This window comes from Ambystoma mexicanum, chromosome 1p, assembly GCF_040938575.1.
Source record: "Ambystoma mexicanum isolate Mex_15411 chromosome 1p, UKY_AmexF1_1, whole genome shotgun sequence".
NCBI lineage: Eukaryota > Metazoa > Chordata > Amphibia > Caudata > Ambystomatidae > Ambystoma > Ambystoma mexicanum.
In genome coordinates, this window is record NC_090921.1 from 602,171,273 (window position 1) to 602,186,089 (window position 14,817).

General features: G+C 41.1%; 1 protein-coding gene across 4 annotated transcripts in view; it reads left to right on the forward strand.

The window, feature by feature from the left end:
* LOC138576579 (CD209 antigen-like protein C) overlaps positions 1 to 14,817 on the forward strand; it is a 315,008-nt gene that overhangs the window by 85,897 nt on the left and 214,294 nt on the right. For all 4 annotated transcript variants that reach the window (XM_069649568.1, XM_069649567.1, XM_069649566.1 and 1 more), the window contains one exon: positions 4,946 to 5,075. In XM_069649568.1, the coding sequence (XP_069505669.1) occupies positions 5,012 to 5,075 (64 nt within the window). In that variant the 5' untranslated portion in view covers positions 4,946 to 5,011. The remainder of the gene's footprint in view (positions 1 to 4,945; positions 5,076 to 14,817) is intronic.

Below are 14,817 nucleotides of genomic sequence, written 5' to 3' on the forward strand. Positions count from 1 at the left end.
CTTATTCATGATATTGTGTGATATTGATGTATTGGTTGTTGTTTCTTTTATGATTGGGCACCTTAATAGTTGGTGTTTCATGCATTTCATGTTTCTTTTCATGTGTTTTTATAGATTGCAAAACAACCGAAATAAACAATGTACTCATTCATTCATTAGGTGCACATGCAGAAAACTGCAAATACAACATCTTTGAACAAAGAGAGTCACCGAACAAGCAAATGAAACGCAAACAATCATATTCAAGTAGGGAAAATGATTAGCTGCTACATTTCCTTTTAAAGCCATACATCCCAGCGTTTTAAAGTTAAATCACGTGTCTCTCAAAACTAGCAAAGCATGCATTTAAAGAAATCCGCTGTGGGTGTAGTTTGGGTGGGGGTGGGCGAGGAATGGGTGGGGAGCCTTATATGTTTTAGGATGGTCATGGGCATTAAGTGGCCCGTTGCAAAGCCAATAGAGAACTGCAGGCTGTGTGGCCCTCCGCCTGTGCAGGTGCGCCTTCCCACACTGCCTTGCCAATGGTTTTACCTCACTAACCAGTGCTGAAGTACCACCTTTGAGTCAAAACTAGCAACTACCTATTGCTCTGCTTGCACACCAATCCTCTCTTGGTGCTCCTCTGTCCCAGAAACTAGCCTATGGCTCCCCTGCTGTGAGGCAGCAGCACTGCGCTCGAAAGTAGGCCTTTCACATGCTGACTGCTCAGCACAATACTGTTGTGTCATGGGGAGGACACAGTTAATGGAACTGTGGAGCTCCGTTATAAAGTGCATCCGCCAATGGGGATGCGCGATTCTCGCGCAAGCGCTTTGGGAGAATCCCGCGCCTAGCAATTGACTGAACCTCTCCATGGCTCCAGTGTTTGAATGCTGCGCTCTGGTATTGTATGCTGGTCATTCTCTTCATGTGGCTGCCCAACAGTGGTTGAATCTGAAAGAAACCCATAAAAGAAACAAGACAAATACTGTTCTCTGGAGATTACAGTGATAGGCTCCAGGCTCCAACTCTAAAAGAGAGCAGTGTCTGCTGCCAAACACTGCACTATTCCTGGAGGAGTGCACACGGCCTGTCCCCCTTGCCTCCTTCGGTTCTAAGGGGAGCAAAGAGAGGCTGAGAAAATGCAATAGTCCCCTGCAGTCACAACTTTCCTTTTCCTTTGGTGTGAAGCCACAATAATAGTTTCTATGCATAACAAATACACGAGTGTCCTACCTGATTTCTGGAACCTCTGCATAGCAGGATTGCCTACATTAGCAATACTCAAGAGAGTCAAGCTAGTACTACCATTCAGTATTCTGGGGTACATGTTAAGATAAAGTCTGCACTATTTTAAGTCTCTCGCGAACTGTCCCCATTTCCTAATTGTACTACTTTTGTCTCCTGAATTATGCATCCTCCTTGTTGGCCATTTGCATGTATAATGGCTTTCCACAACTCTGTTAAAGAATGTGCTTGAGCATCCCTCTGACCCCTGAACTATGGCATTCTGTATTCAGCAAGAATAAGAAATGCTGCTGCTACTTCTTATACTACCACTACTACTAATAATAATATTATGTCACGGTTTATTATACGGTCACACCCGTCGTTTTGCAGAGCACAATGGGAACACAGGGACAGTTTCTTTTGGCACCTTGCCTCTGGGAACACAGGGACAATCTCGTTGTGCATCTTGCCTATGCACAGGCACTACTGGGCTTCTCATTTCTAATTTAACATGAAGGGGATCAATAGGGAATTTCGTTTTTACCCACCCTGCGCAACACACATGGAACAGGGCTTTTGGGGCTTATTCTTCTGGCAAATATTTAGGACTATACTAGATTACAACACAATGATAAAAGATTGTTGGTTTTGAATGCCAAGAATACAGATCCCGTAAACTAATGGGGGAATTAATTGATTTACTTCTATACTAAGGATCTATACAGGCAAACAGGGGATATTTCAATGGGGAATTAATTAACACAATGCTGAAAACATATAGGGAATGGATTGGGATATTTCTACTTACAGAAGAGGTCTGAATTGGGCACGAGGGAGCATCAGAACACACCTCTGCGACAGCATGGTGTCAGTCAAGGGTCCCAATCATTCTATATGTCTCCTGGCTCCTGCCTCCACTGCAAGATTAGGCCTCTGTCTACTGGGATGTTTATCACCAGATTTCAGCAGCAGGTCACCTCTTAGAATTAGTGGGAGAAGTCCAGCTCTGAGGCAAGCTAGCTTGGTTATAGGGCAAAAGAAATCACTAACTTGTCATGATTCCTGTGAAAGGGATTGGTGGAGTGTCACTACCCCCTCCCACCTGTGTGATGATAGGACAAGAGGATGGGGGAGTGCTTTGGACTGGCTGGGGGAAGAGAGAGATTCATCATCTCACTTTGACAGGTGGGCTCGGTCATGTTTGTGCACTTAAAATATCTCCACATAGCAAGCACCCTTAATTTCCAAAACCTTACATGTATGAATACATTTTCGAGCACTACTTTTTAAAGCAAATCTGCTGAGACTAATCTGGACTATGCATGCCCTTCCTGTGCAGAAATACAGTTCTTCCTCCAGTACTCAGGAACCATATCAGTGAAAAATGTGCTGTTTTACGGGTGTCATACTAATAATAGTTGGCATGCTTTATCAACTTTTTGCATCTCTGGTAAGTTTCTCTTCTCCCCCTTGAGCACATGACATCAGCAGAGGGATCTGTGTTTAGATTAACTTAACCCTTCACGGTCTAATGGTCAAGCTAATGCACTTTTTATGGATCTTGACCTGGAGGTGACCTGGAGGTCACAAGTGCTGCCAGAACTGACTGGGCCTATCAGTTCCCCACCGTATTTTCAAGCTAAATCATTGTATTTCTTTCTATTAACTGAAGTACTGGCTTTGATTGATGGTGACACCCAGGCCAGATCTTCATGGCAGCAGTGGAAAGAATGCTGGAGGTCAGTTTCATTTCTGAAGAAACTGAACTTTCATGCACCCAGCCGCAAGTTGCCTTTTAAACTCACGTTTTACTTTTAAATAAGCTCTTAAAAGCCACACAGTTTCAGCATAGTGTCACTACTAAGTTGTCCCTTGTAAACCGCTCTTACATGAGAACATCATATTCACACCTTTTGTGGTTTTGTTGAACATTTTGCTTTGCAGATTGTCACTTTGGAGGGAAAAATGAAAAGACATTTTATTTATATTACAAATGAAATGAACTCGGTTTGACTGCAGCTGCTTGAACACACAATGCTGGCATCCCATCGAGGATTCTGTGCACTGCTGTTTCTTGAGATATCAGTGCAGCTTTCCATGGATTTATCAAAACATTATTTCCACTTGTCTTTCGATTCCTTCATAAAAGGCAGTTTGCATATTTTGCATCTTGAAATCGGGGGCCTACTTTCTTTCCGTTATGATTCAGTTTCACAAGACCTTATGTCGGACCTCATTTCTGTGCAGGCCTTGTATTTTGGTGAGTCCTCATAACTGACTCTGGCATCTTTATTTCTTGCATCCAGGGGCTATATTACACCCCACAGTTCTGCCTCCTGGCTCTTTGATTTATTAGGACCGACTGAAGAGCAAGGAGAGAGTGGGGTGTCTGTTTCCTTGTGCCCTGGGTTTGTTGCAGGGATCTACTTGGGAGCACGTCTGCTCTTTTCCTGGTCCTGAGAGAGTGGCATTCTGGGCTGCACTCCACTGTTTTCGGATTTTTAGGTTTTGGTCCTGGACTCCTCCCTTTCCGGCAGCTCCACCTCCGGCCTGTAGAGGCAAGGAGTTATTTAATCTGCCAAGAATAAAGGAGAGATTACGTATTTCATACAGTACTATTTTCCCCAGTAGGGACGTGGAAATTGACAACAAAACAACAAGAGACACATGACATTTTATAATACATTTTTTAGAACATGACAATTATTGTTTGTAATAACATCAGAATGAGTATAAGTTGTTATACTGCCTGTAAATGTGTGATTTCCATTCTTTACCTTTATTCTTCCAATAGTTCCTGGCCTCTTTATTTCTCGCATCCATGGGCTATATTTCACCCCACAATTATCATTAATACGGCAATGGTTATTAGTATTATTACTATCCTGCACCCGGGCCGCCACATAAGCATCACCCCAACTACTGCTTCAAGTTAATGTATGCTTATATCAGTGGCGTCGCCAGGAATCAAATTTAGGAGGGGCACAGAGGGGGCTAAAGACAAAAGTAGGGGGACACAGACAAAGGTAGGGGGAGAACATGGTCACTGCTCGTCTTAGGTGGGGCGGCACAAGGGGGGGCACAGGGTTTCACAGGGGGGCCCCGGCCCCCCCAGGTACCCCCTAGCGACACCACTGACTTATATCCACCTTCCGAATATATGAAACACTCCCAGCCATTGTAACCTCTTGTTCTCTTTAAGCCCTGGAGCATGCCTCTGAAACTGAGTAGCTCTGGATCTAACCCGCCATCTACTGTGTTAAGTAACACACTTTGTTGCCACCATGTCAAGTCTGCGCTATATAAATACAACAGATAAAAACGAAATGAAAAAATATTATTATTATTACAGATAAACTGACCAATAAAAAGCAGACACATCTTAATCCCATAAGCATTGATGAGGAAGTAAAATAATACCTTGCATTAAATATCTAAATTGCATTTAAAATGTGGTACATATAAAAGATGGAATACATGAGCCACATGACCAGGGGAAGATGGTAATTATGTTTGTAAGTGTGAAGTTATCAAATATGAAGGTGATTTTGAAAATGTGCAAATGTTAATGCTGTCACTATCCACCAAAAATATTGATTTCATTCCACAATGTATGGCCCCAAATTCCTACGGCTTTTTGGGGGGGATAGTATCCAAATGTGAGAAACACAGGTGTTTTCCGTTGTTCTCCCAAAAGATGATCATTAACCAGGATTTTCTTTCTGTGAATCTTTAGAAACAATAAATAAACAATAATACAATCACGCGATCCCCCACACCGCAGAGACTGGATCTCGAGGCAATGGCTTCTGCTACATACAACAATGTCCACAGCGATGGGAGACAAACCGCCAGGATAAACATAGGTAAGACCCAATGCAGAATTACAGCCCCAGAGAAGGCTTGTCCTAGAGATGGATCAGAATAATGGCCCAATACTGCTGCAGGAATGGCATGGTAGCTGCTGGAACAATTTATTGGACTTCATTATATTTTATCTAGAATTTACATACCTTGATTGTATTACTAATTCCATTTTATGTATTTCATAATTCATGTGTGCACTTTGAATTCATTCATCCCATGCTTCGTGCACTCATTGGGTTACCCAGAAAAGGCCATGTTGCGGAGGTGTGTCAGTATTAAGGGTGCACAGGGATTAATTGTATTTTTTTTCATTGTTATTTATAGAAGGGTGGCTCGCAAAACAATTTCCCTTCTAGTGTGCGTACATAACGATAAATAGCCAAATATCAAGGTGCAGAACAAATATAGGGTATGAGATGACAGGGGATGAGACAATAGGGGAGCGCATGAGAGGGTCTACGCAAGTTCATGACAGTAGTGAGATATAGCTTCCTGAGTGCCTTAAAGTATTATTAGTATCACAGGAGACTTTTGAGTCTTAAGGCGTTTCCAAAACGTTTTTGCTTCCCAGATTTCTGTAAAGAGTTTGTTCTCCGTGGAGTTTTGATCTTGACGTAGATCAGAGGGCATTTTGTCCCGCAGTATATATCCTCGTGGTAATAGTGATCTGCAATTTGAATTATTTTTCTTCATGGTGGTGGCTTTTTCTTACTGATAACAGAGTTTTGGGAGTTTGTACTCAGTAAAGTTTGCAAAGGTAGTCAAGCCCATTTTGCCAAAAGCATTTGTGACTTGTGCCTCAGATTTGTAGAGTGATTTGTTTCTGAATTCGGGACCTTTTCAATTATTGACGACAAAAATCACTTTTACTGCTGTGTTTTGTATCAATTGTAATGCTTGAATGAATGCTTGGGGAGACCCACATCTAAGACTTTGGACACATCTAATTTATTCAGGGCTAGTGCTTTCACAGGTTTGGATTTGTGGTGAGGGCTTAATGTAGCAGCTGCAGTTTTGCAAAGAAGGACCGGTGCTACAGAATTCTATTTTCCAAGTCCCAAATTTCTTATTGCCTGTCTGTTGGTAGTCCATTTTAGGATATCTCACTTGTAGGTTTTTGTTTTTATCATATATTTGAAAGGTGGAATTGGTACAGACTTAAAACCTGTAGGCTGCAATGCCAAGGCAAGGCTTCAATCAAGGCTTTAAAACTGCGAGATGATTGAAGCCGGACCCTACCATTGGTGTCCACAGATCTTAAATCTGTGCCAATCCAACCTCTCAAATATCTTGTTTAAATACCCAGCACATGCATCAAATATTTGTTTCAACATAAAATCTGACCAGCTCAATCAGGCCACACAAAGTCATGTTAGGAGGACCATTCTCCCTGTTCTAAGGAGGATGACATATTGTTTTCAATTTTCATTAAATCAGTACCAGATGTTCTGTATGTACTGAATCATGTTCTTTTGATTTATCTATAACATTTGACATGTTATTATTTTTTCAGTTTATCCTTGCCTTTACATGCTTTAAAGACATGCTTGTGTAAAATATCTATAGTAATTTGACTTTAAAACAAAAATGTACATTTATGAAACTTTATCTTCATTTTTCAATATTAAGTCTATCCCCTGATAACCAGATAGGTCTTCCTCTGAAATGGGGAACTTGTGTTTTCTCATAGGCATCCAGATGTCTGAATATGTTTGTGCTTTAGCACTTTGAAGCATCGTCTATGCGCTAGATGGAATTATCAGTAAATATCTCAGACCAAATAACCAGGCAGACCCAAGGAAGATAAGGCTTTAATCTCAATGAAAGAAAGCAGGGAGATATGACAGCTATAAAAATAGATGCATGCATAGTCACACTTTATCTTGATGTACAGAGCTTATATACCTTTACATAAGTCACTTATGACATCATCCTACATGGCTTTTGCAAAACCTATTGATGGGAGGGATTGGATTAGGGGACAATGTCTGCTTATAGAATTATATAAGGGTTAATATCTCATTGGCGGCCCCTTGTCCGTAGGACACACCCTGAGCTACTTCTACATACCTAATATATTGATTATAGCACATAATATGGCAGCGGATTGGTAAATGCAACATTGTAAACATTTTATGTAAAAGTGCATGGCATGCTTTATGATTGTCTGGCAACACCATCCAACCTTGGACTTTCGGCTTGTTTAGCAGCATGTGAGTGAAAACGAAACCTAGGTGCTTGAGATGCGTTAATTAATTCCTTGTTTTCCCAATTAATCCATTGTATGTCATCGACCTGATCCTTAGCCAAGGTCTTCTATTTGTAGTTGACCTCATAGTCTGCTCACTGTTCTGGCACATTCAAGGGAGTATGAGCAGACCACTATCTCCATCTGGGCTTTTAATGAATAGCCCTTGTTTTGACTTCTGAGTCACATGTTAGGGGACCACGACTTTTTCAATTTCAGCATCTTATTTAAGACTATTTAATTTTATTAAACATTGTGCCATTAGCCTTTCTGGCCTTTAGAGACTTCCTCACTCCACTTCACATAGGCTTTTGCCTTTGTGGTTGTTCAACACTTGGCACCTGCAAATGTCCTCATCTCTCCTAATCTTAGCAGAAATATGTTTTATGCACATGGCCTATTCATTCAACTACCTATGTGCCTTACACTAATCTCTCTACATATCCTCCTTGATCCCAGGCTAAGCTACTCATCTTATTCTGTACACAAAAACAGCTTCTTCATTAGTTCTTCAATTTGCAATACTAGGCGCGTTTTGAAGGTAATAGGGTTGATTCTTAACACGAGCCATCGTCAATTTCCTTCCATTGGCTGTCCTAAATGTTATGCATATACCTCTATTTAGCAAGCTTCTATATGCCTTTTCTACCTTGCATTACAGTGTATTTACAGTTAATGGTTGGCACGTTACTCCATCTTTTTATATTCATGGTTACTCCTTCTTTAGGTACATGTTTTTCTCAGTGCTTCAGTTATATTGCCAGTCTTAAGTATTTTCATACTGTTTCCGCATAGGTGCATACATCTTCTTTATGACGTCATTCTATTGTCATATTGGATGCCTCTTCTGTGATCCCTGCCCCCTCACCACCATCCTATTGGAATAGCAGACAAGAGCTACAATTGGGAACCCATGCATGAATCCATGTAACATTTCTATACCATGTTGAGTGTATGAAAGGCACTCAGGCAGCCATTCAGACTTTACTTAGAGTCTGTCCATATTACCCATAGCCGCATTCTGGCTTCCTGGCAGTGGAAATCATTCCTGGTGGCAGCTTTCCTCTGTCTCAACGTGAGATTAAATTCTGAATGGCTGCCTGAGTGCCTTTCATACACTCAACATGGTATAGAAATGTTACATGGATTCATGCATGGGTTCCCAATTGTAGCTCTTGTCTGCTATTCCAATAGGATGGTGGAGAGGGGGAAGGGATCACAGAAGAGGCATCCACCTCATACACCCATCTTCTCCTCTTCTTCCGCAATTCCTGCTTCACCTTCTTCTATCATCTCATAATATTTTTTTTTCTTCAGGACGCATATCTTCATCACCCCACTCTGGTGACCTGCATTTTCTACATGTTCATTCGCACTCCTAGTCATAAATTGACAATCCCCAGCTAGTTAACAGAATATCCATCGTCGCAAATACCTCTTCCAATTTTGGGGATAGTAAAACGTTGATCCTGTAGGTGCAAGAGAACTCTTCTTGATGTTTTCTTGAGTACTTTCTTCCATCTGCATTTTTTTCAGTGCTACTGTTGATGTCAATCGTTATCTTCATTCAAATAGCTTTCTTGGCTGTCTTCTGGTATGTCTCAAAACGATCCTTATGAGACAGAATTCTAGCATCACTAACACTAATATGGCTCTTCTTGATGTTTTCTTGAGTACTTTCTTCCATCTGCATTTTTTTCAGTGCTACTGTTGATGTCAATCGTTATCTTCATTCAAATAGCTTTCTTGGCTGTCTTCTGGTATGTCTCAAAACGATCCTTATGAGACAGAATTCTAGCATCACTAACACTAATATGGCTCCAAGTAATTTGAAAGCATTTGCCAACCAAGATGGAATCCATGAAACCAGAGATGAGAACCAATCGTCTCCTGCCATCTCATCAGCTTCCTCTTCCATATTTGTATGCAGGGTTGTTAGCATCGTTATTGCTTCTGTCACGGTCCCTTTTTTTCCATCGTGAGATGGGCTAAAAACAAACAGCAAGATGGCGTGACCTTGGCACAAATGCCTTCTTCCATTGCTGTTAGTCATCAGCCTGATGCTTTTATTGTTGCATTCATCATCTGCAGCAATTCCCACCCAGTGATCTGCAACCACTTGGCATTCACTGCTGCTTGGAGTCCTGATATGAATATGGATGTCATTATCATGGCGGACTTGCTCAATAAGGTGTATTCATCGGGATTGTCCTCATAAACTTTATTGATTTTGTTGAGAAATGGTTCTCTCTTTTCAGTCAATGAAGATGAAATGATCTCTTTCATCGTTGGTATTCATTAATTTTTGGAAACCCCTCAATATGGAGGTCACTCTGGGGAATCACTAATGCTAGGACATGTACCATTACAATGGAGCACACTCCTACCCAGTCTTTAAGCAATTTTATTTAAGGATACAAAAGCTCAATATGATCCACTAGCACTGCAGTTCCTCCATTCATTCCTGGCACTTCAATTATTTCTCCACAATCTTTATTCTTGCCAACATAGACCATGCATCATTCTTGAAGCAGGTTGTCACATTCTTCACTTGCAATATATGCACTGGTCCTGCTTTCTTCTCACCCAGGTTAGTAGTTTTGCATGCTTGGTCCATGAGTCCAGGCATTCATCATTCACCTTTTGCACCATGCTGATTGCTTCCTTCTTCAATAAATGTGCAGGGCATGATATTAGTCCATCTTCCCATCCAGTACTGGTTGCTACACGCCCATACACCAACAGCTGTGTTCTTTCCCAGCATCCTGGCTCTCCTAATTATTCAGTCATGTCTGAGCAGTTCATTCTTTTCATTTCGACAATCTATATTTGTTCTTCATATTGGGGTGACTACAGACGTTCTTTGCTTGTCGACCCTATTCCAGTCTCCATTCTCTTTGTTTTCACATATGTTTCTTTGGATGGCAACGCCTGTCTTGATCACCATCTTAGAGTTGCCCACTTTCCTTCAAATTGTCCTCTGGTGATGCATGCTACCAGGTGACTGAATCACATTGCATCATGTGAAGGCATTTCCCATGCAATAAATGTTCTTGCCGCATTCGTGACATAAGGTATTAAGGAACAGACATAACAACTTTCTTCTGATGTTCTTTCTCCCACCTCTTTCAACTGCGGGTACCATAGGTTGTTAGCTAGATGAGGTGATGTGTCTAAATATGTATTTATATTTTCATTGTCTTCTACAGCATCTCTCTTTATTTGAGAAAAATGTCTTTTAATATCAGAGATCAGTGGGGGTTTTGGACTTTTAATGGGGACAATGGTAGATGTCTTATTGTCTTGTTAATCACTGCCTATAATATGTGTGAATGCCAACGTAATAATGATAGCAGTTAAAATCAAAATACCCCAAAAAGCTCCAAAGATTATCCCTCATAGAGTACATTTCTTTTGTGGAGATGCATTTCTTCTTGACAGATTTCCATTTCTCCAATTAATTTTAGTATACCAAGTTTATTGGTTATGGATAACTCATATATTTATAACACAACTGCAAAATAATCACCAATATAATTCTTAAAACATTTTCTGATTTTCTGATTTTCTGATTTTTGAGATATCTCACAATGTCTCACAATGTCTGTGTGTTTTGTTATAAAAGCTGTATAAGACTGCACCAAAGAGGAGAAAATAGCAAGTAAGAAAGTGTATGCAATAGGTAACATAAAAAATAAAGTATCGAACAAACGCAGCCTAATGACCTGTTCTATGGAAAGGTGCCCCCTACAGCCACATTTTACCTCACTGTACTCTTCACAATTATGGAACTTTGGGTTGGTCACCCAAAGTTACCTAGAGTTCTCCAGACCCAGCCCTCTTGCTCACTGTGCTCAGAGAGGCACAGCTCCACCTCACTGATGATGCCTGACTAGGCCGAAACACGTGTCTGGAGTTGCTGTTGGTACTCTTGTTCAAGGAGGATTGCCTAGCATTTCGGTGCTGGAGTACTCAAGTGGGCAGGACAAAGATTGATATGCAAATGGATATTCCTCCTTTATGAAAGGTACAGTGAGCTAAAATGTGGCTGCGGACTCTTGTATGGGCACCTTCCCATGGAACAGGTCATTAAGCCATGTTTGTTCTCACAGAGGGGCGCCCGTAAACCTTTTCTATATAAAAAATAATATTTCTTCTTTTCTTCTATCTTTTAATGTTTCTGTCCCATTGTCTCTTTTATCTTAATCTAAGGAAGGTGTTCCAGGATAACTGCAAGTCCATCAGTCAGTAAGAAAACCCTAATCTAAATGTTTTGCTTCTTCTTCACATGCCTTCCCTTGGTATTTGCATATGGATCTTGTTTGCACATGCTGACATTCTTCACTTGCTTCAGTAGGGGTAGTTGCAGGAGAGGTCAAGGTTTCTCCTTTGTAGGGTTTGACATGATTTAAATGTATTTACACTCTCCTTCCTTGTAGTTTCACAGCAGTAGGGCTTACTTCCTCCACTTCATGTAGGCCATCAAAGCTGGGGGTACTGCAGGTGTGTATGAATTTGCGCACCAGCAACTGGTTCCCTGAATACAGGCTTATTGGCTTCAGTGTTTCTTCCAAATCAATGGGCCGATTGTTCTTTTTGCGACCCCTTGACCATTCCCATCAATTCTGGAGCTGTTGAGACATAAAAGAAACACTTGCAGTCATTGTTTCTAAATAATCATGCATTTCATCGCCTCAAGCCCTCGCTACACTATGGGTGTCTGTATTTGCCCTTGTTGGGGGAGTGAGAGGAGTTCTCATATGGCGTCCAGTCACCAGCTCATGAGGCATCAGATGGTGGTCAGAGCCAGGCTGGTTCCGTAGCACATATAGTGCAAGGGGTAGGCAATGGAACCATCCCTTCTTTAAAGTGACTTTCAATTTTGCTATCCTTTCCCCTTTCATTTTTCACAAAAACCATTTGCTTGCGGATGATAGGTTGATGTAAACATGTGTCTTATACCTAATGATAAGGCATTTGATAATAACAAAACTATATTTTCAAATAGCTCATTTACAAAGTGTGGTCCAATATCAGATTGCAAAACTTTGTACAGACCCCATCTTGGAAATACTTAGAGCACAAGGAACTTGGCAGCGCACGCTGCATCACGGTACGTGCATGAACCCACTCAATACATCTAGAAAAGGGACATACTACAGCTGGCATGTATCTATAGTCATTGCAAGTCTGCAACATATCTAAATAATCTTTATGTAGATGCTGAAATGGTCAATTCGGTCTGGCGATTACTCCTCTCACTGTTCACAAAGTGTGTCCTGCAGTAAATTCCTGGCACACAATTCAGTTTATAATGAACTGTGCTGCATGTTTAAATAGATTCAGTACAAACCATTCTTCTGCAATAGTAGTAGCTAGACTCTCTCGAGTCACGTGCGCTGGGTAGTGAAGCTGCTCCAACGCTACCCTCAATAATGCTAGAGGCACAACTGGCTTCCCAGTGCTTTCCATCTCCAAATTGCCTCATTTGGGGATAGAGAACATCCCGTTTTTTCCATAACTCTTTTTCTTCCTGCGATGCTCGCCCATGTATTTCAATTAACTGTACAATGAACGTCATATTATATTCTTCTTTAACCAGCATGCCTGCCTTATATTTTTTACTTCACTATCAAATGCGGTTTGGTAATAGGCTGCATTTTTGGCCTCTGAGTCTGCAGCTTCATTTCCGCGTGAGATAAAATCTATTCTCTTTGAATGGGCTACGCATTTTACGATTGCTATGATTGCTATGGTCTCTAGGAAACTTAAAAATACGTTTTTCTAATAATCCTGCATGTTGCACTGGATTGCCGTCTGCGAGCAGGAATCCCCTCCCTTTCCAACGTGACAAGCCTGCATGTACAGTTGATATCACGTAGGTGGAGTCAGAGCACACCATCACTTCCTCATCCTCAAAGCTTTGCAGTACCTCAATAAGCGTGGCTAATTCTGCCGCCTGTGCTGAGTAATTATGGACAATCTCCTACTAATCATTACCTCAAATTTACCCTCTCAGTTTAGTCTTATCACTGCCAATCCTGTATGTCTCACCACTGTCTTTTGATCAATTCCCGATGACCCATCAATAAAAGCCACTTGCCCCCTTCCTAGAGCATTTTCTCTAACTCAGGGAATATCAAAACATTTAGTATATGTTATACAGTCATGCACATCATCATCTTCTCCCACTGGTTCAGCTATACACATTGCTAGATTCACTGTGATACACCTAACACATTTGATTGCATGGTTTGAGATAATTACCTCATACCCTGATGCTCTTTGTGTGGTAAATGTACGTTTAGGATGCTCCAAAATTGCAAATAATGCATGCTCTATGAACACTGTTACTGAACACTCCATGGTTATACTTGAGGCATTTTCAATCGCAAATGTAGCTGCTTGTAAAGATTGCTCACAAGGATAATATCCTTCCATGAATGGATGTAAGATCCCACTATAATAAACCAATGGTTTATGTCCATGTCTTAGTGTTGTTTTCTGTATAAGCAGTGCTGTCATGACTTCTCCATTTAAATGAGAGAATAAGTAAAATTCACAACTGTAGTTTGAAATCCCTAAAACAGGAGCTGTGCTGATCGCATTTTTTTAATTCATAAAATCCTTCAGTCATTTCTTCTGTCTATATTAATTTATTTATAGCCATCTGTGCCTCTTTGAGTCCTTTCAAAAGTGGACAAATATATGCACTATAATCAAAGACCCAGGTCCTGCAATAATTGCATAGGCCTGAATATTGCTGCATTTTGTCACTATTCTTGGCTGTTCAGTCCTCATAATAGCCTCTGCCCTTTCAGGTGTCGCTTTTCTTCCTTCATGTGAAATCAATTGTCATATTGTATTGTATTGTATTGTATTAAGCACAGCGTTCGCCCAAAGGCATCTTTGCACCTCTAACAGGACAGAGAGTAAAGAATAGTTTAAAAAACATTTTCAAAGCTTTGCAAAATGATAGGTAAGCAGTCGTTGCTCTGAGGGACAGTGGAAGGGAGTTCTAGAGAACTGCTGCTGCCACTGAGAAAGAGTAGCCGCTTATGCGGCTATATTTGGCTAGAGGAACAGTTAGTAAACAGGCATTAGCTGACTGCATGGCTCAGCTTGGGATATAAGGCTGGAATTTGGCCACACGGTATTCAGCTCCCTGGCCATAAAACGCCCGGTGAACCAGGCAGAGCACCTTGAAATGAATGCATTCAGTCACTGGCAGAGAACAAAGTTCACGAAGAACAGGTGAAATGTGACAGCAGTGGGAGTAGAAGTCACCAGTCGGCCCACAGAGTTCTGAAGAACTTGCAGGCGATGATGAACAAAGGCAGGCTGGCCTAAGTAGAAAGAGATACTGTAATCCTGTGAGGACATGACCAAAGCAGAGATAACTGAGAAACGGAGATGCTCAGGGATATAAGAAATAAACCATCAGAGGAGCTTAAACTAAAGTAGCCCTACTGACAGACTGTATACAGTACTTC